General features: G+C 46.8%; 1 protein-coding gene across 1 annotated transcript; it reads right to left on the bottom strand.

The window, feature by feature from the left end:
• Positions 1-1,230: 1,230 nt before the first annotated feature.
• On the bottom strand, positions 1,231-26,425 carry CDH20 (cadherin 20, type 2; the record flags this gene model as incomplete). Its single annotated transcript, XM_010158683.1, has 9 exons — positions 1,231-2,826; positions 4,297-4,548; positions 11,022-11,139; positions 13,024-13,145; positions 15,669-15,805; positions 19,315-19,568; positions 24,052-24,239; positions 26,100-26,267; positions 26,391-26,425. Coding segments are annotated over 9 exons (1,774 nt in total), but the record flags the coding sequence as incomplete, so codon positions are not given.
• Positions 26,426-26,905: the final 480 nt, after the last annotated feature.

The raw sequence follows: 26,905 nt of genomic DNA, 5'->3' as shown, positions 1-26,905 counted from the left end.
TATGATTCTATTCTATGATTCTAACCCGATGGTTAATTCAGACAGGGAAGTGGTGGAATAGCTGTCCTCTCTGCCTTCACTGCCGCCCTATGTTCTTGTGATTCCTGTTACGTCAGGAGGGGAGGAAGCACTCGGAAGTCTCAACACCGTTTTTGTGTGCTGGGAGCCACTTCCTTGATCACGGTGGTTGCAGGTTTTTTTCTAGTGGTATAAAATCAACACGGTATATGAGGGTAAGCGCTGCGGGATTAGTAAAAGGATCCTTATCACATAATTTTCAGTGCTCTTTCTGTAATGGTGTAAGAGGTTCAGGCGATAAGCAGAACTCCTGGCACTTTATGTTTGTGAAGGCACAGATTTTCTTCGTGGCAGATGAGCGAGTGTTTGCGAAGTCACTAAAACTTCTTTTCCCTTGCCGGCTTCATGGCTCTCCAGGGGTGCACGGCTTCCAAGGAGACTGTGGAAACAAGGCCCCTGTCTTAAAGCGGTACAGCCTAAGATTAGGCGATGTAGAGACAGAAGCATCTGTGACAGGAACAGGGCACAGCATGCACGTGATGAAGGTGTGGTAGCTGTGTGGTTACGTCTGCGACTGGAGGCAACTGATATGTTGGGTAATTTCAGGTGGAGAGGGTCCTCGGATAGAAAGAAACCTGCCGATGTCGCAGCAGACAGGCTGCTTTCAGAAGCCTTGCGCCACCTTCCATGAAACTTGTGTTAGTGTAATTTTCCTGGCCCTTAGCATTTACATATGCAAACAAGGTAAGGTCCAGGCTCAAAACTTGGATTGCAGAGTGAGAATGACCATAAATGGATATTGCATGTTACGGTCTGTCCTGTCCCTAGAGGCACGAGGTGCTGTCTGGGCTGTGTTTCCAGGCTTCTCGATGCCTCAGCCATAATATTTAAAAAAAAAATCAGCCAAGACTTTCTTTTGACTTCAGCAGGGTTGGAACAGAAAAGTAACTAGTGTGGTGAGCTGCACCTGGGCTGATTCACTGCTAAGAACAATGTCCAGGTGAGCACTGATAGGAGCAGCAGCTTGAACCTGCAAGCTGAAGGCTCGTCTCCTTGACGTGATGCCGCTGAACCATTCCTTCTTGACGCTCAAGGCACGTTAAGCCAGAGATAAGCACTAACCGCTGTGCGCAAAGGAGTCAATAAATTGCTGTAAGACTTCCCCTTCGGTTTAACTTTTATTAAAAGAGGTGCTAAGGTACTGTACTGTATGCAGTACATCATATTTATTACCAAAATTAACAAATATACAAAACTTATACATGTAATTTTCTTACATCCATTTATTGGTCTATAATACTGCATTTGTTCAAGTAGGTTATCTACAGTATGTAAACATCCCTTGGATTGACCTCACACAGATTAGGAAAGCCCATCTAACCCATGTAGTTACCAAATATAGCTTTTCCTTCTTTTTTTTTTTTTAAATTTATTTGGCTTTCATTGGTAGAATCTAATCTTCACATTTGGCACATGGAAGAGACATCTACAGTGCAAAAGAGGCAGATTTTCTGGTTTTGTTCTGAGCAGTTTAGCAGAGTCATAGTTTTAAAGAGCCGAGGATAAGTTTACACAAACTGGGTAGGAGACGGGTTAGTGTTAACACCAATGACTCATAGGTCAGCCATTAAACTAGAGCAGAAATTCAAAGCCTCTTCCCCAGCCCACTTGGCCAGGTGGAAAAAAAAAAAACCCTCAGCCTTGTTTCTAAAGGATTAAAAAAGGGCTCTGTTAGCAACAGAGAGAGAGGAGGTTTAGTTTACAAAGAGCCCTCTGAGAGAACAGTTTCAATTTTCTGCTTTGTGGGATTTTTTTTTTTTTCCTCTCTTGTTAGCAAGCAATTTTTTCTCCTTTTTAATGGGGGGAAAATAACCAGTGGGAACCATTTTTCTATGCTGGCAATTTCTCAGTAAGTTGGAGATTACAGTTGGAGTTTACAGGTATTTGAAGCCAGATGTATAGAGCTCAGTAAGCTGCCGTGTACACGGGAGAGAGAGAAAGAGGGAGGGAGGGAGAAAGAGAGTAATGTCATTATATTCCAGTCATGGAGCTTTCCAATTTTGCTGTAAAAAACAGGAAAAAAAACTTTCTTCCTTCTGCTTCTTACTGTTTCAAAAACATGACTTAATTTAACCGAGTAAAGCTGATCCAGAGAGACCTTCAGTCGCACCCTTCTCCCCATTCTCATCCAAGCACCGTATTGCTATTTTTTTTAGGAGGCCTTACCCACGTCCATGGAAGCATCTGATGAGAATGGACCTAACCGGACACCGTTCCGCAGGGAAACCCCTCTGCCGTTCCTCGTGGGTTACCACAGAGCCCCGCTGCTGTCCGTGGCACCGTACATCTCGGCCAGCTTTTTGAAGCGCGGCCCCCAGTCCGTCAGGTAGTCGTAGCTCTGGTCTGAGTCTGTCGTCACCGACTGTAGGGAGCTGAGCGACTCGGCCACCGAGCCGTTCCCTTCGAACATGTACGTCTGGAGGGAGTCGAAGGGAGGCGCCCACAGGTCCATGTCGGCTTCGTACAGCTTGGCGAGCACGTAGTTGTGGACGTTGTTGTCCATGACGCACGCCTGAGGCACGTATCGGGAGAGGCTCTCTATCTCAGGGAGCATGTCCTGCCGGTTTTTCACCACCAGCTGGGCCTCCCGCGGGTTCCACATGGCGGCGATGTCGAAGGCCTCCGTGTCCTCCTCCCCGCCGCCCTCGTCGTCGTACCTGACGATGTTCTCGTGGATGTTCTCCTCCTCGTCGATGATGTACGGCTGCTTCCGCTGGCGCCGCATGGAGAGGATGAGGAGCACCAGCACTGCGGGAGGCAAGCGAGACACGGGGCTGTCAGCAGGAGGGCGGGTCTTGCCAGGGCTTCACTCTGCTGCCCTGTTTTCCCCTCGGTGAGCCCAGTCAGCCCCACGGATTTAAAGAGCTGTGGTGTTTGTGGGTGGAGGGGCACAGAAGTCCCCTCCCCCAGCCAAAATTAGTATCCTGAGGTCCTGCTAATCTGTCGCTTTTCTCACCTTAACTCTTGGTGACACTTAGGGCATGCCCATTCTGCGGGGCTTGCCAGCGCACCGTGGAAACGCTCTTTTAAGCTAGCCAGACCAGGTGTCAGTAAAGGTTCATCTGCCGTGGCACACAGCTCCACGGGAAAAATTTTCTCCTGCTGCGTAGCCGGGCTTCGCAGCTTTCTCTGGGGCTGTCGCTTGGGCTGGGCGCTGCGCAACAAGGACGGATGGTGCCGAGGCACCGCGGCGTTACGTCTGCCTACAGGGCCAACTGCAGAGCTAGCCCCGTAGTCTACTCCAAAGCGTTTCTGTGTCGGTCTGCACAGCGCTGCCTTGGGCTGGACAGATCTCCTGCCGGGTGCTCGGCGGTAACGAGACGCGTGTGCTTCTCCGCACGGGGAGAAGCGGTCGTACAGGCGCCGGAGGCCTGTGTTGTACTGACAGTGTGCTGTCACCCGGTGACTGTATTTCCAGGCCTAGAACTCAGCAAAGGGTTTGAACGCTGAAATTCTGGACTGAGGTATCTAAGTTCCTTTGCAGGGCTGGAATCGAGGCACCTCTAAAGAATTTTACCTGTATCCTACTCCACTGCTCCTCAAACTGGTTCCTCTGAAATTTCAGGGAATGTGTGTTTTGAACTAACATCTCATGATTCAGGAGAGTGAATGGGGGAAATGAAGTTCTTTCGATACCAACAGCTAACAGGTGACAGAGGAGGCCTGGGCAAAGAAAAGATGAAATCTATGTGTGCAGAGAAAACACTTGCAAGATGCTCAGCCCTTTCACAGCAGCACTGGCACCACTTAGATGTAGTGACCCAAGGAAAAAGGATGGAGGTGGGGATATCTCCTGCCAAAAGACAAGAGGTGGAACTGGTCTTATCACTCCTGTTTCCCATGAGAGTGTGTGATCAGAAACTGCTACGGAGAAGCAAGTAACTTGTTCCCAGCCACAGTTCTCAGTACTGCCTCCTGGCATGGCCCTGTCCAGGAAAGCAGGGCCATACCAGACATCCTAGAACTTCAGTGATCTGACGAATATTTGCAGGCCATATTTTCCCCCCATTCCCACACCCCAGGGTCTGAAGCCACACGCAGCTGACTAGACCGTCTGGTCCATGGTTTGGCCCTTTAAGTATGTGTGTTTCTACTCAATAACCTATACATATACATGGTGGGGGGTGTGTGTGTCCTTCATCTTCCGTGGATCAGAAACCTCCTGGCCAGGAACGAAGCGTTTGCCCCCTCCCAAGAAGAAGCAAGCCAAGGGTTTACCTAGCAGGACAAAGACGCAGGCGAGGATCGCAATGAGTGCCCCTCGGCTCAGGCTGACGGGGAGGACGTAGGCCTCCGCGTTGCAGGACATCACCATGCCGTCGTCGTCGCAGCCGCACACGTGCACGGTCAGCGTGCCCGTGCTGCTCAGCACGGGGCGGCCGTTGTCGCTGATCAGGATGGGGAGGTAAAAGGTGTTCTGCTCATGTTGTCTGAAGCCAGAGCGCCTTGTCAAGATCCACGCTGTATTGTCTGTGGGGAGAAAACAAATGGAGAGAAGAGCTTATATGCAGAGCAAACATATTCAGCAGAGAGGGAAGGTTAAAAAAAAATCAGTCCGAGACCCACATCTTCCCTTTTCTCCTTTGGTTTTTATCACTTTGCCATTAACCAGCAATTTTGCTTCTGCTTCCCCTATTCCAGTATCTTCTCAGCTCCAACCCTGCAAGGCGTACACACCTTGTGGGTTGCCTTCACCCCTTCTGACATAAAATGCCCAGAGCAAACGCACTCCCTTCAGATTTGGCTCGAAGAGCTCTCAGAAGGCAGGACAGAGACGAACACTTGAAGGCAACTTGTTGTCCCCATTTGTTCATGCTCAGCAGCTTTTCCAGACCTCACTCTTAAGCGCTGCCACCTTTTTAGAGATGCTAGTGAATAACCCTTGTGGGCATGTTACGGTTGTCTTTATGTTTTTTGATACATGACATGGCCATCTGCTTGAGGCAACAAGAAGACAAAGGAAAAAAAAACCACCCAACAACCCATCTTGCTACCCTAATGCAGCAGCGAGTTGAAAATTTGCAACTAAACATTTTTCAGAGCGATACGTGCAATTTCATTGGCACTTTTGGCATTGAGAAAAGTCAGAATGCTGCATGTCAAAATTGTCAAAATTATTGTACTTTGATTTGACCACATTCTGCTTCATTCAGTGTAACCAACTGTTTTTTACGAGAACTTGAGTCAAAATAAATCAAAATGATGCTGCTGAAACAAAATAGTAAGAGAGTGACCTAAGAGCCAGTTGCTGTTGGTCACTTCAAGGGAAATTCCTACCTTTGGGGGTTTTTCCTCCACATTCACCATGTGTTTTAAAATGCCAGGACTCTCCAGTGGCATTTGAATTCCTGTCTACCCCAGGGACCAGCAAAGATAAATGGGGAACACAGGCACTTTTTCTTTTTTTTTTGGCAGACCTACAAGCCCCAACCCCACGTAGTGATGCTGTGGGATTTTGGGGAGCTGTGCTTCATGCCGTTTCTTTTACTACTTAGTTTTGTTTCCTGTCCCCTTGGTCCAAAAGAGGTCACAGTCTGGCCATCCACATCTACAGGTTGTCCCCGGTGTACGTTTCCTACGCTTGGAGAGGCGGGATGCCAATCAGCTGTCCCCAGGTGGATTGGCACAACGGGGCTGCTACCTGGAGGCGGCAAGAAACTGTCTGATCACAATCACACTGTCAGAAAACTCAAAATATCAACAAGGGATTGTTCAATTCCTTATTATTTCCTTGTCGATTCACTGGTAAAACTTAAACCTTGGGTGACTTTCTTCAGCGCAGAGACTCAAGCAGGTACATCAGCGGTACTACCTGCTGTAGCCTGGACATCAGAAATTATCTGACGGCTTTCAGGAGTGAAATCAGGAGTGTTACCTACAGCCAGCTATGGAACATATCCAGACCCAAGCCAGACTTGCTAACCTTGCCTGCCAGACTTAAATTACGCCCCAAGTTCCACGCTTTGTGCCGCAAATCTTACAGCACCAGCCAGCACCGGCGCACATACCTATTGAGACGTTGGGCTCCACAGCTCACGGGGTCAGTTTGAATTTGTGACAAGTTTTGGAAAGGAATCTCAGGGTCTTTTTATTTCTTGCACGTCAATGACACTTCAAGATTTTACTCTGAAGGCATAACATTCTGAGGTGTGCGTGCACGACTGTATGTGAGCACACAGTGACACTGTCGTGTCTTGTCATAGAATCACAGAATCACAGAATGGTTTGGGTTGGAAGGGACCTTAAAGACCATCTAGTTCCAACCCCCCTGCCATGGGCAGGGACACCTTCCACTAGACCAGGTTGCTCAAAGCCTCATCCAGCCTGGCCTTGAACACTTCCAGGGATGGGGCATCCACAACATCTCTGGGCAACCTGTTCCAGTGCCTCACCACCCTCTCCGTGAAGAATTTCTTCCTGATATCTAATCTAATCCCCCCCCTTTCAATTTAAACCCATTCCCCCTTGTCCTGTCACTACAGGCCCTTGTAAAAAGTCCCCCCCAGCTTCCTTGTAGCCCCTTAAGGTACTGGAAGGCTGCAATAAGGTCTCCCCGGAGCCTTCTCTTCTCCAGGCTGAACAAGCCCAACTTTCTCAGCCTGTCCCCATAGCAGAGGTTCTCCAGCCCTCTGAGCATCTTCCTGGCCCTTCAACAAGACACGGTCTTGTTGAACCGTGTGATCCCGGGAGCTGGGGTAGCTTTGAGAAAAAGCCACCAGGTGCAAGACGAAATCCCCGAAATTGCCCTAAAACCGATTATGTGTCAGTGTGCAGTGATTTCACCACCCTTTGATATGCCATGCAGCTCTATGTGCAGCAGGTGTGGACAGACTGTTTTACGGACTGCGTCCCAAATCCCAGCAGAGAGCCCCGCAGGTCCCATGGCTTCCGGGCTAGGGGTGTGTTGTGGCCAGGAGCCCTCACCTCCTGCAACCTTCCCCTTCCTCTCTGCCAGGGCACACTCTTGCTTTTTCTCTCTCGAGCTGCTTATGTGCCCCCTAGTATGTGCTCCCCAGCTGTTAATACCACACCTTTTCCTCACTGGGCCTCTTTTAGCATGAGAAAAAGCAACCCAAAGGGCAGAAAAGTGTCTGCATTTATCCTGTGTCAATGGAAACGTCTGAGTCATCTTAGCCGTGTAGTAATTTGGTTGCTTTTCTCTTTCCTGGGTGAAAGGCTCGCTGTCTTTAAACTGACCTACAACAGAAGTCACAAATTCTATTCAGGTGACAGCAAACCTTCATTTTATGTAAAATTGCTCTTTGTGCGGGATAAAGACTTCATTATTCTCAGCTGGTCATACTGTGCCTGTAAAAGAAGTCACAGGCAGTGAACCTGACTGGGGCTGTGCAAAATCAGCGAGTGAGAGATCTCAAGTGTTTTTAACCAGAACTCTCATTTTTTCCAGGCTGAACCCAAGTTTCTATAAGCAAATATCGAAAGATATGTATGTTTATATACTTTTTTTCCTGTGATGTGCTGACCATATCCCGCAGGTATTAAATGTTCTGGGGGATAAAATTCTCCTGGTGACCCTTGGCATTACATTTTGGCCCTTTTGTTTTGTTTTGCTTTGTACTAGGCAGGCATCCAGATCACCTCTGAGGAATTGCTCTGTTACTCTGCAAGAGGTCGGTGCCGAGGCCTGTTGTGTGACTCAACAAAAGCCAGTGTGGTATGATGCGCTACTGCAGTGCGAAGGACGCGCTGGAATGTGATGCAGCATGGCAGAAACCAGCATATGCAATTTTCTTCCAAATTTGATACCCGCTAAGCCCCGGCCACGCAGAGAAAACGCCTTGTGAGAACACGAAAGCCCCATTATATTAAAAAAAAAAAACCTAAAAGCAAACAACAAGCACGGTAAGAATGCGCAGTATTTTCGCATCACGGCTTCCAATGTAGCGCCGCTGGCTCGCAGAGGGCCGGATGGCAGCGGTGAGCAGAGACACCGAAGACTGCAGCATGGCAGGTCCCGCGCCTGCGTGATGAAGCCACGGAGCATCTCCTTCCTGCAGTTTTCTGCCTCACTGCAAGTGATGTACCTCCACGGAGAGGTCAGGGGAATTGAGCTTAACCGCTGTGCAGGCCCAAAGCCTGAGATCAGAGCTAACCGCTGCTCTTCTCGCAGGAAAGGCTTGGTTGGTTTCTTTCTGCGTGCATCTGTGCAAGAACTGGGGATGCTTAGCCCAGAACTTCCGTTAGTTTTTACAAACTGACTGTAACAACTAGGAATAGTTAGGAATATTATAATTAAATAAATATTTCACGAGGAATGGGAGAAAGAGCACAAGGAAACAGGCACTGCAGACGTCACTGGCAGTGAGGCAGCCACACTTTTAGGGAAGGGAGAAATAGCTCAAAATTTTCCAAGGGCAAATTTCAACGCGATGGGGAGGACTGCCAGAAGCTTCCAACGACACGCCGACAACAGCACGTCAGGAGGTGTGACACTGATGCCTGCACCCATCAGAACGGCTACTCCCTTCATTAGTTCTGAGACGGAGGGCAGCAGTTCAGGGTCAACGGAAGATCAGCAAAGGGTTCAGTCTGGACATGCAGGAAGCTTACTGCGCTGTCCATCCCATTCTCACAGCAAGCCTCTTTTGCCAGTTTTTTTCCCAGCATAATCTCACCTGGATTTAGAAGCAGGGGGAGAGGGCTGGCCAATGCCCTACATCAGTAACCGAAGAGACGGGAGACCCCAGCTCAATGCCCTGCTTCATCACGTGCACACTATATGGCCTTGGGAAGTCGTTTAGGCCTAGATCCTTGCAGATACTCACACATGTGTCTCACACTGATTTTACTGAACTCAAAGGGAACCAGGCGTGTAAGTAGCTTAATATTTTCCTCGCCCCAGATCGCCGTCTATAAAGCGGAGAACAATAGGATTTCTCTGTCTGCCAGGGAATGAATAGACTGAAGAAGTTCTCAGAGACTAAAATGACAAGGGCCAAAGAAATATGTAAAACAGCTCATCAGAATGCATACCGTGACCTATCTGTTGCTCAGTATAAATCAAGGTTTTAATTGTTGCCAGAGAGGCTGCATGTCTTGCAGTTTCTCTCGCTGTTATCTTGGACAACCAAGTAATCAGCACAATTGCTAATCTTAACAGTGCCTTCTCACAGCCGGGGAAGCATCGTTGGCTCGTGTTGGCGTGCACAGGCTGTGACAAGCAAGGTGGGCTCTCTTGTCTTGTCTTGCCACCCTGTGACAGGCAGTACAACTACCCTCCCTGTCACCACGTCAGATAATTTATGTAGTCTTTAGTGGTCCCTAGACGAAAATATAAATTATTGTTACTGAAAAAATTACCGCACTCCAAATTGCTGAGGCAGTAAATTAATCCTTAAAGTGTATATTTCAAATAGTCAGTGGTTTGATACTTAATTTCAAATTTGTAACCAATAGTACACTAAGCTTCTTGTGATATATCTCTCTGGAAAACTGGTGTTTTACAGAGGGCGGGAGGCACAGCCAGTCAGTCACTGCTGTCGCTGTAAATTATCCCAAATATGGCCTTAGACAGAAAAAGTGCTGGGTATTTCGTGAGTTTATTTTTTTAGAACAATGCCTTGAGGATGAAATAAGCCTAGGCTGCCAAATGTTTTAGCGATAGTTGTGGTTTATTTGTTCACTATTTTGACGATAAATATTAAAAAGATTAAAAAATATGGGAGACAATGAGAGAGAGAGGGATAAAAATGCAAGAAATTGCATGGGGAGGCTTCAGAGATGCTATAGGAAAAAAGGCTTTGGGGATGAAAAAGCAATAGCTTGCTGTGGAGAAGCGCTCCAAACTCTTCAAGTAGCATCTTTTAAGACACGTTTGGTTAGTGAAGGCAGGGGCTGCTTTGTCAGCCTCTGTGTTCCTCTTTCGTGTGCCTGCAGAGGCACAGATGGAGGCTTATGGAAAAAAGTGTGACAAGCAGGCATGTGTGGGAGCAGGGGCAGGCACTCTGCTTGGAGACTGACTACGGGTGCTGCAGGTGCCTTTCTCCCCATTTATTCTGGAATTGCTTGATGATTTGTGGTACTTTACACACTAAACTCCTACTGAAATCCAGCCCTTTTATACTGACTTTCAAAGCTCTGCCCCACTCAAGGTTCTCCCTCTTTCCTGATGAAGGCTGGTGTGGACCTGACCCTGGCACCATTCACTGTCTGCCCATGGATATCCTCTATCAGCAGCAGTCATGCGAAGTCCTGCCGCGGCACGGCTTTCCTGCAGGCTCCAAAACTACCAAAGCTCCCCAAAAGAAGCCAGTTCCACTGGTTAGGACACTCAAATGCCATTGCTTTGCTATGAGTCTTCCCACTGGTGCTTCAGTTTCTACTTAGTGCGTCTTACACAGACATTTAGCTGTATGCCAAGTTATCCCCCTTAAGGCTCTGCATCTCCCCCCTCCTTCCCTCCCTCCCTCCCTTTCCTAGGGAAATGAGGATGTGCAAAGGAGAAGAAAAAAAGTGCTTGGGGTAAAAGGCTGGAACAGTACAAAAACCTTCCCTTTCTGTGCCTGGGAGAAAACATGAAGAGTACGAAAAAAGAGCAATGTAATTCCCTTCAGATTTGTCTCCTAGTTCCAGTTGCTATCCTACCTTCAAGCATCTCCTTTTGAATGAGTGCAATTTCCACTCCTGTAATCTGAGATGCCTGCAGCCTGACCACAAGACCTGCATTTGCACAAAACACTGGCACGTTTCCCCCAAGAAGAAAAAGGGGCCTATTGCTAGAGAATATTTATAGGGAAGAAAATATCGTATAACCTTCAAGTGTATTAAGCAAGATGTCATTTTATCACTGCCTTTAAGGAGCAGGTGTCACTTGGTATTATTTGAAATGGCAGTCTTATCACACACTGTAAGTCACAGCCTCTCAGGTCCAACTGAGGCCTTAGAAATTAGAGTAGCTAACTGTCCGTGTCCACTCTGATTACCTTGATTGTCCCTTAGAGTAAAATTGGGGTTGTTGGCTGCCTCTGGAGCCAGGCTGTAGTAGAAGTGCTGACCCTCCTGTGGGTCATCCCTGTCGATGGCGCTCACTGTCTGGATCAGCTACAAAACACCAGAACAAAGCAGAATCCGGTGAGAAGCAATATATAAGTCAAATAAAAATAGCATATATATATATTTATGTATATAAATATAAGCAACTGGAGCATTTGAATAAAACTGTCTCGCTGAGGTACAATAGATGAATCAAGAAGAGACTCAAAACCTTGCAGGCTTCACCTATTTCGCTATGATCATGCAAATCACTTTTTAAACAAAGGAGTAGAGAGTCAGTTTGGTTGAAATAACAGTTTTCTCCCACGCATCCCTATCTTCTGCTGATGTTTCTTTTTTCTTTTGAGGGCCCCAGGTGTTCCGAAGATGCACTGTACACAAGACAGCTTGTAAGAAAGCCTGCACCTCATTTTCAGCTTCATTTTGCAGGTAGAAAAGGACCTCAGGGTGATTATTTTATCACTCTCTTAATTTTAAATCAATGAAATTCTTCCCAATATGCCAGTGGAGAGAGACAGAGAAGAGGGAGGGAGGGCAACCATGCAGACATTCTGCATACGCAATAAATAACACCACGGAAAGCCAGTAAGACAATGCTAAATCCAGAAGGAGATTTGTCACCTCACCTATGGATCTTGGGTAAAGTAGGTCTAACAGCTTGAAGCACAGTGAGCTATAGCTCTCTCTGAATAAACATCTGACATCTGAAGGGAGTGAATCTTCACCTGGATTTTTGCATGCAAAAGTTATCTTTGCATTCAAAGGCAAATGACAGACCCATAAAAGTCTTACTCACTACCCTAAAACTAATTCCAGAGCTTTTTAAAACGTGGTCACAGAATTTGGCTTTCTCCACTGAAGGAGGTAGCCCAAATTAGCGCACATTTCTTGGAAAGCTTGCTATTTAGGACACCAGGGAAAAGGCTAGGCAACGATTTCTATTGCCTGTATGAGTAAGGACCTCTGTAAGTCAGTGAGATGAAATTGTTCTGTATGTGATGGTTGTGAGGACAGCTGCCCCAGCAGCGAGCAGCTACTTCATTCCGCTTGACAGGGAGTGGGCAGAGGCTTCAGCAGACATGCAGCGATATTACCAGCATAATTCTTCCTTCACAAACCACGAGTGGTGCGTACACGCTCTCAAAACAAAGCCACTCAGCTCTGCATCAGGAGACACAAGTCCCCACCGTGGGCCCCTGGGTGGTGAAGCACCAGGTCACCTCCCCACAGGCGATCAGCAGTGGAGTTCGCGCCAGCTCCAGCGAGGGAGAGCTCGCGTCCATCGGCGACACAAGCAGACCCTGTTCGAGGGCTTTGATGGGGTTTTGGAAGGGAGGGGAGCAGGGAGGCATCACTGCCCACTTGGAGGTGCTGGTTTACAGTGTGTGGAGTGGGAAGTCCTGTGTTGTCAAGGACTGCCATCTCCAGTTCACAGCAGAACAGATTCAGCTTGTCGCCCTTTTGAAGGTGATGTAGTATGTTATATCCAGCTCCCAGAAGTCCAGGGGTGCTTAAGGCTCTTATAAATACAGTCTTTTAACAGTAAACCTTTCTCACACGGGCTGGGCTGACTCCGCAGAACTTCTAACACTTCTCCTATCTTCCAAAGGGAAGGCCATGAAGTGTATTGCACAGTGAGCCTGGAAGCTACTGAGGGAGAAAGAAGAGGTGCTGTGTAGGATGCTAATCCCAGTGCAATGCGCTTTGCCTTTGGAAAGCATCAGACAGCTGCTGCTGAGAGTTCAGATGATATGTGTGGTGAGTCGAGTCCTCTCCCCAATGCTCACCCTCTCCCCAACGCTCACACTCTCTCCAACGCTCACCCTCTCCCCAACACTCACCCTCTCTCCAATGCTCACCCTCTCTCCACACACAGTCTCCACGTGGGACACCACCCCCTCCCCAAGCCCCGGCGTGGCTAGCATTTCTCACCTGCCCCGCTTTGGCGTTTTCACAAACAAAAGCTTCGTAGAACCTCGCGAACTCTGGCGCGTTGTCGTTCACGTCCAGGACTTTCACTGTCACGGAGACGCTGCCCACCTGCAAGGGGTTGTCTGCAAGGAGGAGGCACAGTGTAAAGAAAGGCAACGTACGGGAAGGGAAGGGGCTGCTCCTCACTCTGCTCAGAAGGTAAAGCTGCTTTTTTGCTACTGATGGGTGTTAAACGGCATTCCCCCATCGGTAACTGCGGACGCTTGCGGGATGCGAGGCTTGGGGTGAAGCTGCAAATGCTGCTCTGTCTATCCTGCCTTCCCACCTGATTACAGCTTTTTCAAACAAATTCCTTGGAAGACTTCAACCTGGTTCAGTCCAATGGGACTGTTTAGATAACACCAATTTTAGACAATGCCTTGTAGTTTTTTTTATTGTCCTTTGACTGGGCAGCACTGTTTGCTAAGCTGTGGTGCTGGTGCCATGAATCAGGAAGGGAGTCTCTTTAAGGCTAGGCTTGTTATTTAGAGCTTGCTGAAAGTGGTAATTCTGCAGTTCAGATATGTCTTTTTGCTCAGAATTTATGTTCCTTGAACTCAAAAATTAGTGTCAAGTTTTTGATACTTTGTACAGGGGAGTTTAAAATGTAATAACACATGAAATTGTAGAGAAAAGCTTTCACTGAAGCTTAAAATCGCAGTTAAAAATGTTACATTCTGCATGACATCATTTGTGATATTTCTGTCCCACTGGTTCATTAGCTCTCTTTGCCTGTAAATCCAGACATCATTTCATGTATCTTCACAGTTTCCAAACTAAGTGGCCAGAGAATAATTTTTTTTCTTACTTTTTCTTTCCTGCCCCAGAACATCTTTTTTTCCCTTATTTAATGAAAATAGTGAAACTCTGAACAGAAAAACATCATTTTTAAGAGGTCAGAAAAGGTGCAAAAATCCAGAAAATTCTTGAAAATTAGTATTCTCATCTTCTTTGCAGTCATACCACTTTGTGCATTTATCCCCAAACATCTCTCACTTTACAGCAATAAATCAGATGTTCATATAAACAATAGGGAATTTCCTTACACTCTGAAATTTTCTTAAAATTTCAATGTACCGTATCCATAACATGTGTCACACTGTATCATTGAGATAATACTCTTAAACTCTATTGTTTCTCCCTAAGTAATAATTTAATCCTTCAGCTTCCCACATATCCATACATATCTTGCTAATGTGCCTGTCATCATGGCAGATGAATATCTACGTTTATGCTCTTAGTAATATTGATCTAACTTCTAAAACGAGGAGCTGTATTCAGGAGTCCACAACTCCGACATTTCTGAAACTACTCACTACATTACAACGTTGTGTTGCACATCTGCAGAGTGAAGCTGGCGGAGGAGTGACGGAGGATGAGTCAGAGGGAGACATGCCTTCATACCGCTCTCACCCTCCAGTGCTGCTACAGGGGCAGCTCTGACAGACTCACCCGTGTACGGGGATTTACACGGAATTGCAGCAGCCATGGGTGGCTGAAAATAAAACTAAAATAAAACTAGCATCAGAATAGAGGGGGGTGAGATCTTATCACGTCACCGCCCCACCCCGCTGCTTAAAAAGGGGAGAGGAAGGCATTTGTGTGCTGGAGCAGCCTACAGATACGTGGCAGAGTCACCCCGGCTCTTGTGAAATATTCCTTCCGCTGACTTCAAGCTGGCTGATTTGGTTTTGGGCCAGCTTCTCAAAACCTTTTTCCTCTTAAACTCTCCACTATCTCTGGCACAGCCTGGATGTGTGGAAAGCCCGCTCAGACATGAGGAATGGCTCAGCTGTTGGCAGCAAGCTTCTGAAAAGCTGCTGCCCCTCAGCAGACGAACTCAGATCCTGAGCAAAATCCAAGTGGACCAAAGAGATTTCAGGTGAAGATTGGGTGAACCATTTATTTATTTGCCTACATAGCTCAAGCTCCTTTATGAAGCTCACATCTGGTATTTAAAACTCAGCTAAATTTTTCCTACTGTCACTATTAAATGTTCAGCATCTCCTTATTCTCATTGCCTCGGTAAATACTTGGCACGGATAAATCCTGAGCTCATTGTAAAACCCAAAAGTGTAACGAGTTCACCGTATTAGGAGATCCCAAAGCACTCTGGCCCAAATTATTTATGCAGCAAGCAGATGGTGATGACATTTACTTGCTGCTGAACGAGAGCAGGTTTCAACTAGTGACTTAGCGGTGTAGGATCTTTGCTGCCTACTGGTCCCTGCACTGCTCAATCCTCCCAGGTAGGACTGGCAGCTGTGCAGCCTTTGCAGCATATGCTTTAGCTGCCTAGCCCTTCTGAAGAGGTAGAGCTCTTGCAGGAACACATCAGGAAGAGTTTTAAATAAATCCCTGGAATACTAATGAATTGAAAAAGCAGCACTCTGCATTTAATTGCCAGCCTTTGCTCCTCCCACCACCCTGTGAAAAGGAGCATAAAAAACCAAATAAAATGCAGTATTCGCTTGTTGATGTCAAAAGCATAATTCAGTTAATACGGCTGCCCACTCAGTGCATAAGAACATGTGAATTACAGAATTCAGGTCTCTCAGCCTGCTTTGCCTATTGTATCTCTTTTGTACAGCGTGCATTCTCCTTACTCAGCTCCACGGCCAGCACAGTGATGTTGTGCCAAGAAACGTCCTCCCGGTCAAGAGGTCTTGCAGTCATGAGTGCTCCTGATGTAATGTCGACATAAAAGAACCGCCCCGGATCACTGCTCCTGTCAATGGAGTATCTGCAAGAGCACATATTAAAAATATTTATTATGCAACCTTTGTGAAAACTGTGTGTTACAGCCCATGAAGTACCCCAGCAATACTGTCAGATGCAGCAGATCCCCGTTCTTCCACAGCCTAGCTACGTGCTCCATGGACTTGTGTAGGTACAGAGTGAGATGCACAAAGAACCAGGAGTTCCTGTGACTAACGACCTTTAACGGTGAGGTACTACTTGGATGGAGCTGGAAGATGGGAGGATTTAGAGGAAGAAGCCTCAAAGCAAGGCACAGCTTAGCACAGGAACAGCTGCCTTACAGAACCTGTCAGTGAGGAGTGTGATTTCTTTTTCTAAGCAAAATAATTATGCCCTTTCCTTGGGCACAATTCAGATGGGATGAAAATTACTTTGCATCAGCTCATTCTCTGGGCACCTAGGCTGAGGAGGAGGAACAGTTCCCTTCCTCGTGCTTTTGTATTCTCTCCTCCTTCAGGGGAATAAACATCCCTGGACCGTCCTACTGACTGAGCCGTGTCAGCGCAAGGGGGCTGATGAGTGGTGGTCTCACATCAACCAGCCAGAAAAACAGCTCCCTCTGTGGGGTTGATTCATCATAATTACTGAACCTGCCTGGCCAATAGCATGCCAGTTTAATGCCGGGAACAAGCTAGTCGCAGCCGTGCACAGGGGAATGTGGTGGTACCCACAGGCCAGGAAACTCGGGCAGGGAGGCAGCTGATTGACAGCTGTCACTGCTGGACTCAGGCAGAGGAACCGCTTCGTGGGTTGTTTAACATACTCTGTACCCTCCGTACGCATCACCTTGCTCCTAACAGCAGTTTGTACGAGTTGTCTTCCTGACTAATTGCGTTGGCATGCTAAGAAATCCTCTGGCAAAAGCCGCACATGCGCCTGTGTAAATGCCACAGCCGAGAACAGAGCCCAGTTTTATTCTCATTTTTATTGGTTCTTTCCTCGAAGTTGATGGGAATTGAAAGCATTAGTCATAATGGATGCTGAACAGGGCTGGTTCTTCTGAATTTTCTCCTTTCAGCACAAAAGCATTCAGGGAACAAGCATGCTAGCCTGATCTTTATATGGGGGCTTATTAAACTGCAATATAAAATACTATTGAGCTATGTTGTTAGGAAATTCCTTTACACTTTTTTACAGAAAAATCAAAGAGGGTGGGATGGCAGGTTTGCTTTCCTTTCCTTCCCAGTCCTCCCATCTCTTGTTAAATAAAGAGATTTCTGAAGCATTTGATTTATTTAGTAAATAAGTACGGGTGTTGCTATATTTTGCTATAATAATTATTCTTGTATGAGGGCTATAAAAAAAATTTCTCTGACAGTTTAAGGCCAGCAAGTATCTGAAATTGGATATGGCCTTGTGATTAGTGGTGTGGTATTAATCACCGGTGTCAAGAGGCACAGGTGGAGTCTTTGTCTGGATTCCCCACATAAGTTCTCCTGTTAACAATACCAGCTCCTTCACACTTGTTTACTCTTCAGGTGATCTTCCTGAATCACTCTTAACAACAATCATGGCATACTTCCAGCCATCAGAATTTCACAGTGTGGGAGCCCAGGTATTGGATGCTGTGAAAATCAGGATTTGAGAGTTCTCCCGTGTTTAGTGAGCCCTTCTGAAACGTGTCCGGGCTTTTCCATAGTTGAAAAAATGGCAAAAGGAGGGGCCTGATCACCGTTTCAATTTCAGATGCATTTCAACTTGTGTAACAAAATATGTACCTGGAATTTTGGTTTTCTTACATGGCCTTGCCCTGTGCAAAGTGAACGCAGAGCAAGCCTGAAACATTGCCAGACCTGCACAGTCCTGGCATGGATGGAGGAGAGCACATGAGAGGCAAGCGGAACCAGCTTTTAACATCTGCATTTCAGATAGTATTACAAATGGTATTTATTCTTATTTTTTACCTGTTTCCTCTACCCCAATCATTTACATTTGTACGTACTAGGTGAGGAGGAAGGAGGGAGGAAAGTGGGAAGGGAGGAAGATGGGAAGAAAAAGAGGAAGAAAGCTGGGAAGGAACAGAGTTACAAAGGAGTCTGTGCATATTTGCAACTGTTTTGGGGTGGGTTGGGTTTTTTTTTAAATATGTCTTTGGTGATGCATTCTGTGCTTTAGAGAGTGCTGTTTCATCAAGGGTAGACACTGGAAAGCTCTGAAGAAAACTAAGAAAAACCTCATTAAAAATAACAATGAACACTTCTACCCCCTGATAGTATTATCAGGGGGTAGAAGAATTATTCTTATACTATTTTAAGCAGATTAGCAGAAAGCTGTTTGCACTGCAGTGTTTGCATAATGCTAGACAGTAATCAGCAGCACAGGATGTGAGCGGTAAAAAGTTTAGGGCAATGAAACTGTGATGCAGACAGTATAGTACTTCGTTTTATTGAAGAATTTGAGGCAATGCCATGAGAAGGATGATAACCTTGTAATGTAGGTAGGAAAGATAGGCATGCGATGGTAGCAGAACTGAAAAAAATAGAGCAGCAACACGGAAAGCGGTATCAATAAGAAGAACAGGCTTTGTGTTGCTCAGATCACCTAGCCGAAGCCCACAGAGCTGCTCATATAGATTTCACTTTCTTCAAAAACTCCAAATACTCGACATTTCCTCTCCCTCCCGTACTCCCCAGGACTGTTCCTGGACACAGACAACGCAGAAGCTGGACTGACGCAGGCTTAGGCAAACCGCAGCTCAACACCCAACGCCTTTCCGAGAAGGGGGGCAGCTGACCTGCTGGGATTATTAACAGGCAGCCACTCGGAGCTTCTGCAGGTTGTGAACATCAGAATGTGGGCTGGCCCCGGAGAGAAACAGTTTCCTCTGATAAACTGGGCTGACTTGGCAGCCACGGTGGAAAAGAGGGCTGTGATCACACAAATCTGCTCCTTTGGCTCCTCGCTGAGTTGCAGCTACGAAGCTCCCATGGCTGTAAATACACCTTTACCCTTCTTAACTCCTTACGGGAATATCTAGCTCTGCAGCTATGACCAGACACTCTATAATTTAGTGGTTCATGAATATTTATTAGTATGCATTCAGCCTACTCCAAAAGTAGCTGTGTATTTGAGCTGCTGAGGAAGGCAGGCTGTGAAACAGAAAGGAGAAGTGAGTGGATTACCTTCCCCTCGGTATGGCAGCAGACTCTCAGCCACGCTGTCAGGTTTTGTGCCAGCAAAGGCACGAGGGGCTGGGGTTTGTATTTAATGTACGCCCTCAGGACACACTTGACCAGTTCACTGCCGTGCTGGACGCCGGCATTCTCCGTACCACAGAAAAGTCACGGCTGACCTCCTGAGCTGCGTTGCTGTGACAGTCATAGCGCAGCCCCTCAGCGTGTGAGATCCGGTTTGACTAAACCCGCTGACAACTACTACTGGCTAAAAAGAGGGAGTCCTTCCCACCCGTGCTGTTACAGCCCCATCACCGCCACGCCAACCGGGACGTAGCCGGGAGCGCTCCTGGAGGGAACATGCAAAGAGAGGACAGACCTGATGGAGTTGTTGGTCACGTCCGGGTCCTTGGCAGAAATGATCTGTATGGTGGTTCCAATCTCCACATCCTCGGGCACTTCCACAAAGTAGAAGCTGGGCTCGAACACAGGAGGTTCATCCACATCCTCCACGCTGATGTGGACGGTGGTGGTGTCGCGGAAGGGACCCAGGTTCAGGAACCGCATTTCCAGGTGGGGGTTGGCACCTTCTACTTTCAAGGTGTAGCTCTTCTTGCTCTCAAAACTTAGAGGCTGAGGAGAAGAAATATATCTAGCATTAGGAACGATGAGCCATATGATTTAGGCCACATAATTTTAATTTTCAGAAGTAAAAGATGCCCTCTAATATGAACCGATGCTTCTTTTTTAAAAATAAATCTTTACTACGATTTTTAATCATCAGGGTAGCAAAGGTAAATATTTGCAGATGGAGACAAAGCATTGAGTGACTGTAGTATTAGAAGTGGCAGTGCCTACAGTTGAATGGTAAAAGCCAGGAGAAATATTTGCAGATCACTTCAGAACACGTATCATTTCGTTCTTCCTCCTGAAGTAAAAATGAAAGCGGACGCACCACCACCGCGTTGGGATTCACACACTGTGTTTCATGCCACTCTGAGGAAAAACACTGGCAGAAGCGGTATGGGAGCACCTGAAAGGAAGATAAAACATGAAGAATCCGTTCCTCAAAAACGGGTCCCGGTGTCGGGGACAAGGATGCTCACACGTGAGGTGAGGGTCCCAGTTAGCATCCTCTTGTCTCCCTGAGGAGATCAGCCTGGTCTCCAGAGAGCCCTGTCTGGCCAAGCGAATAAAGGGCCCCAGGGGGGCAGGGGACGTGGTCAGACTCTCTTGCAGGATCCTGTTCCATTTTTTATCCGTAATCCATCCTTCCTAGAAGTGGGGTTTTTCACCTCCCCTCACTAGGTGTCTTAAACACCGGTACACAATCCAGGTGTGCCGAGTGCTCGGATTTGAATCTCCTCCCTGCCTAGAGACTGGTGTAATTTCAAAGCATTATGAGGTACCCCTGACCTCTTCCTGCGGGAGCTCTTCCACCCTGTATGAAACACTTGAGTGTTATTTGAAACAGGGAGAGGGAATGGCTCTTGTTTTCCCCCTTTTGTTTTCTTTCCTGAGATAATGGGGGAGGGCAGCTCCCTCTGTTAGTAGTTTCATGAATCTGATTTTCTATTGAGATAAAACTACGTATTTGGTGAACGTGGATATAGAAATAATTAATGCTAATGCTGAACTTTTCAATAAATAAATTTTTTATCTCCCTTCCACCTTCTTTTCACAGATCCCTGAAGAAAATAGGGCCTCTCCAAAACCTGATTAGAACTAAAGGGAGAATCCCGTATTTAATGTGCAGTTTATCAGTCTCGATAAGAGATGACTAAAAGCACCTGACAAACCAGAATGACAGTATGGAAGGATCAGTCCAAATATACAAAAAAAAAAAAGGTCACCCGATGAAGTACACCTTACAGAGGACACAGTCATCCTTCCCAAGTTGCAGCTAGGCTAGAAGTTACCCGCTGTGGTTTCAGGTCACAACTTGTATAATCCGGGGAGTTTTAGTGCTGAAAAACCAGCGTAACTGGATCCCCTTAGCTGCCACAGATCCTGAGCAAGACAAACTTTGTACCAGGAAAGAAAAGGCCCAAATCTTTGGGTCGTTCAGCAGCACATACTCTATTTTGTTACATGAATGGCTTTCAAAACAGGTGGCTTTATTCGTAGGCAGGGACTACCACCTACAGCCTCAGTGCATTCAGACAACATCACTGCTCTTCCCATCCAACACCTTTGCTTTTCCTATTCAGCTCTTTCTTTTTGAAGACCTACCACCAGACTGGGGCAAGAAGATGGCAGGAAAATAGGGAAGGAGGAGGATGCCAAAGCGACTGGAAGTGAATGGTGCGAAGGTCGTTACCGTAGCAGTGAAGTCCTCCTTGGCCAGTCACAACCCATCTCTTTGCTGCCCCGCTCAACACTGCAGCTGGCCAAGTCTGCAGCCATGAGATGTGTCACTAGTTTCAGCAACATCAGCAGAAGCCTCACCATGCTCAGGCATGGTGGGACTATATACTATGGCCCTCAAAACACCCCCTGCATTCGGTGGTGGCTTCGGTACTTTACCGCCACAACAGCTTCTTTCCTCAGAAGTGGAAACTTTGCCGTGACGCACAAAAGCTCACGCTGTCGCAGGAACATCACCAACACCCATGCCCTGCGCAGGAAGGCCTGATGAGAGACACGAGTTCTTGAAATCATAAAACTAAAACCCACTCGGCATTTAGTATATGGAGGTGAGGAGTGAAGACGGATATGGGAACTCGTTTTCTTGTGCTGGGGGAGATGACGGTTCAGTATTACTGGAGATGCTGTGCGGCGATACGGTATGAACTGTGCTACTACCTGTGGCGGCAGGTACAACCGGATGATCTGAAACCTGCTCCCGCTGCCCTTCCTTCCAGCTGGTAAGTCAGTGACTACTGCAGGCATAGCCCTTGTCAGCACGGATTTAGATAGATCTACAAACATTACCCACTACTGCAGAGTCATTATGGTCTACCAGTTGCATATTTATGCATTGTAAAAATAGCAATAAAGTATATTCACACGACCAAGCAACACTTATTGTCCATCTGGCAAGGAATATGCAATGCAAAGCTGCCTAAACATGTACTGAGAAAGAGGCCATTACATCTCATAGTTTCTCATGTGAAGAAAACGGCACGAGAAACGTTGCATGTTCACTAAAAAGCTGAGTTATAAAAAGAGCAGTTAAATCACAGACACACTTAATAACCATAAAACCCAACTGCACTAGGAAAAGACTTAATCACCTAGTTAGAAAAAGTGAGAAAATCAAACGAGTGTACAAGGCCATCACATTTTTGATGTACCCGAGTTCAGACACCCTCAGTTTGCTGTGGACCCCTTCATCAGCCATCACAGACTTCCCTCCCGACCCTCTTGCATACCAATGCCTCAACATCGCTGCCCCCCCTCCTCAGACTTGTCTTCCATGGGCGCCTTCAAACCCATTTCCAACACCAGTCCCGTGGGGAGGGCAAGCAGGCTGCTTTCTCCTGCAAACTGAGCATCCCACAAAATGCAGCTGAGCGTAGCGGCACCCCATGGAAACCTGTCCCTGCCCCTGCCGGGGTGCACGTCAGCCTGACGGGCGGGGAGCTTTGAAGGAGCCATAACTCTTCAGGAGGCAGTCAACATCTGGGGGATTGGTGGGCTGAGACAAGTGGCCATAAGGACACAAGCAGTGGTCCTACTGGTCTGCAACCATAAATTCCAACTTTCTGATGCCCCTTATGTAAGCGCTGTTTATTTTGTTTGGGAAATCTGTCTATAAAAGCTAAAGGGGAAGTTTTGCTTTCTTTCAGTGAAGATTTCATTCTGGGCTTAGAAATTCTCTTCCTCTCCTTCCCCCCATTTTGATATTCTTTTCTATCGATGCCGTTGATTTTTTTTTTGTTTGGTTGGGTTCTTTTTTGTTGAGTGGCTCCAAAGGACAACTTTCCCAATATCTGGCTACTGATAATCGTCACATTACAAAAAGCCACAGGCATACACAGAATTTTACAAACATTTATGTACAGCAGGTGAATTGAGCCGTATGTACCCGATGCCTCTACCTATCTATCTGCTATCATTGAGGCCATGAACTTTTATAACTTCTCCTCCTGACATACACGAATACCTCGCAAAACTGTGTTCATAATAACAAAAGTCACACTTATTGACACATTTCCTCCAAAGAAATTATTTTCTTTCGTCAACAAATGGGTGAAAAATCACACCAGAGTTTGCATCCAACACCTCATTCATTCCAGCAAAGCACTTAAGCACATGCTTACCTCGAGGGACTAGTGTGCATAAACAAGAGCTGGAGAAAGGTGACCATAAATGCGCGGTTAAACGCTTTGCTGTAGGGCATCGGGACTTGCAGGGTCAAATCTCTCCCACGTGTTGCTCCGTTTTAGTGTGCAATTTAGTCCCAGGCTAATGGAGACTACGCTTCCTCGTTAGTACGCTAGATATGCTTAGGCAGAAATATGGTCACAGTTTCATAACCTAGAAACGGAGTTGAACTTCTAGCATTTACGTAAGACTGTAGAATAAATATCCTATAGCAGGGAGTCTGAGCAAAATACTCCCTTCTGCACAGCCTGCGGTACAGAGTACTAGCAGTTTCACAGCTGCCATTTTGGAGACAGCTTCTTCCAGCCTAATTAGCATTTATGGATCTTCGAGCAGCAATTAAAAAAAAAACAAAAACCAAAAACCCTGCCTGGGTTTTATTGGTTTATAAATAATTCGAAGGCATGCTTTATTATTGTCTGTGGGACACCGGAGTGAAAAATGTGTACAGTTCCAACGCAAATATTGATCTAATTTCTCGCATTGTAGGATAATTAAGCTGCAGAGATTATTTAAATAAATAAAGAGTGAATCAGAACATTCCTTCAGTGGGAAAAGACGTGTTTATGCTAATGCTGTCCCCACATTTTAAAGGTTGCTCCTAGGAACGCAGTCTGCTTTCATATCTTAGCAATGAATGTTAAAGAAATTGTGTTTTATAGCAGGAAAGGGGCTACTGTCATGTAATGGGAACCAAGTTACTAGAAGCAGAAGGGAATATTGCACACATAAAATGCAACCAGCACTGTTAGCCGTATAAATTACTATAAAAAGCAAACTTTACTACCTTTCTCACAGTTATGATGCCAACTTGGTAATTAGGATCAGTGTTAATATCAAAGACATCCAGTCCATCTCCATCCACGAGGCTGTATTTCATCTCCGCGTTAATGCCTTCATCTAGGTCCTTAGCAACCACGCGGCCCACGGTGGAGCTGACGGGAGCGGACTCCAGCACGCTCATCTGATAATGCTCTGGCACAGGCAGCAGAGAGGACCGAAAAAAAAAAAATATCAGGCTGTGAGAAGGAACTGAGAACTGCGCAGTGTTTCAAAGAGTAGATCAGGAGCAGGCCACAACCCTGCACCGCCCGCGGGGAGTCCCCAGTACCTTTCCCAAAGCTGCAACAGCGCTGCGGTTTGCTTTAAAAAAGTCACCACCCCACCCCAAACTGCCTGGGAAAGTTTTATTGGAGTGTCTGTCATGTCAACAGGTTTTGTTCAACGTGTTCGTTTCAAAACAGCAATATACCTGAAAATAGGAACTTCAACTAGAAAAATAGGGCAATTAACACCAGTGCTGTTGCAGCCATGATATAAAGCAGGATATGAAAGAGATTTAATAGGACAGGCATCTTTTATTAGACCAGCTTGTACAGCGGGAATAAACACACAACTTCTGCGCACCACAAATCCTTTCTCAAGTCCGTATCATCTCCTCTCCCACCCTGAACAAGGCTTTGAGCACTCAGAAGCCTGTTTCTTCCAAATTTACTGGTTACTCTATCAAAATGCGCTACCTCTCCCTACAAACCCTGTCTTGAGCACATTTGGTGCGCCACTAATTTGCTTAGCAGCAAGCCTGGGGAAAGAGAAAGCTGCTATTTTAAAAACTTGCTTTAAAAATATAAATGTTGCACCCAAAATACTTCTCTGCCATCATATTTTATGTTCAAACCTTCCTTCCTGCACTCTCTCTGCTAACTCCACCAATTATTGAGCTTTGCACGGCAGAATTGCACCAAGGGTTGGGTTTGATCTAGTCTTGTCTCTTCTTAATCAAGAGTTTGATATCAAACAGTTACAGTTCATGCCGCTTGCAGAATGGGATTGGCAATGGGGCATTCAGCAAGTTGCTCTGTCAGAAGAAAAGTGGGTTCTCGCTGATCTCAGTGGAGTGCTTTGATTTAGCAGTGCAACAGGCTGAAACAGGCGGAGAACAGCAAACAAAAAGAGCTGCAGGAGTTTTCACTTCCCAGCCACAGGAGGAAAACGGCCAAATCAAAATGGTTTGAGACCGATCTACACCACTGAACAAATCAGCTTGCTTTAAAGAAAAAAAACAAAACAGATTTCTTGTAAAATCTAATTCAATCAAACCTGAAGAGCTTCTTTCAAACTTTCACCGGTAACATAGGATTATGTAGGTAAACTTGATTTAAAAGAATTTTAAAAAGAAAAACGTTGCAAATCTTGCTCTGAGACTCACTTCTGTAAATACAAGGTAATGTCTCTGGTATGAGCAGAGTTGCCTATTTTCTCACTCCATGAACTGTGGCTGTTACGTATCTTGGGGTTTAACTCTGTACGGCCAAGGTTTAGATAAACCTTTCCTGGAGAGCCGCCTGCATGACAACGCACGCTACGCTGGCAGCACAGCTACCAGACGCTCCCCTGCAGCGGCCTGGCTGGAGAGCTGAATGAATTTATCTTTCAACTACCAGCACCGCCACATGTCCCCGATTTGACGGACATCCTTTCGGAGATAGGATGAAAAGAGAAATCAGGCCAGCGATTAGCAGCCAGAGGCAATGGCCACGAGCAGTCTAGGAACACAAAAGCTCTCCTTCTTTCCTTTTCCTGTAAATTACCTTCCCACCCCTTAAACCAAGCGTTGGTTTTGATGATTTTGGAGGTCAGAAACCTCTTCTGAAAAACAAGCTGCTGAATGCTCCATTTTGACGTTTTCTGAAGGAAAGTTCCTTCTTCAATCCAAAATTCTGCCCATCTCTAACTGTCACCGTCCTAAGGCCGAAAATGGCTGTAATGAGAGCAAACAGCAGCCCTGCAACTCAGCCACCCCTTTTCGCCCGTCCCGGCGCGGGGGGTACTCACTCTGTGGAAAGCGGGGTGGGTTGTCATTGACATCAGAGAGGGTGATGTTGACTGTGGTTGTTCCAGCTAATCCTCCCAGCTGTCCGCCCATATCCTTGGCCTGGATAATCACTTCGTAATATTCTTTCGCTTCTCTGTCCATGTTCATTAGAGCTGTCCTAATTAAGCCTGTGAGATGGAGAGGGGGTGAAAGGGTTTTCGGGAACAAAAGAAATGGCAGTTAGCACACAACGAAGGTGCGGTGGCCTTGCTCCCGCCGCGTACGAGACCGGGCTCCGCGTTCCGTCTCACCTTTCCTGGCGGAGTAAAACTCATCCAAACCGAATCTAGGTTAACAGAAGGTGTGAATTTTAAAGAAGGCCAGTTAAGATGCACCAGCTGCGGGGCAGGCTGTCTGTTCAAGAGTGAAACGTTGCCTTCCAAGGCAGCTAGAGAAGCGTTTCGGGAACGGAGTGTGCTAGGCTGCACTAAGGCCTAGCTCGGGTGAAATGATGTCACGCAAAGGGTGGCAGCGTTGGGGTTAGGGAAAAAGATGCCTCAGGACAAGTGTGCAGCGCGTCCCCACAAGCGCAGCCCTGGAAGCAACCTGGCCTTGGGGGCTTGGCTCGGGTCCTTCGGGACCCGCACTGGGGGCTACGAGAGGAGAATTTGGGGAGATACCGCAGGTTCGGGGAGGTTGCTCGAGGCGGGGGATGGTCACCCTGCTCCCCCGTCCCGTTCCTGCGGGTAACGCTACCGCGGGAGGACGTGAGGTGGCAGCAACACTTCTCTGACGGAGGCTGCGAGGCGCCGTCCAGGGGAGCGCT

Source organism: Eurypyga helias, unplaced genomic scaffold (genome assembly GCF_000690775.1).
Source record: "Eurypyga helias isolate BGI_N326 unplaced genomic scaffold, ASM69077v1 scaffold1429, whole genome shotgun sequence".
Lineage (NCBI taxonomy): Eukaryota > Metazoa > Chordata > Aves > Eurypygiformes > Eurypygidae > Eurypyga > Eurypyga helias.
This window is presented reverse-complemented; position numbering and strand designations above follow the sequence as displayed.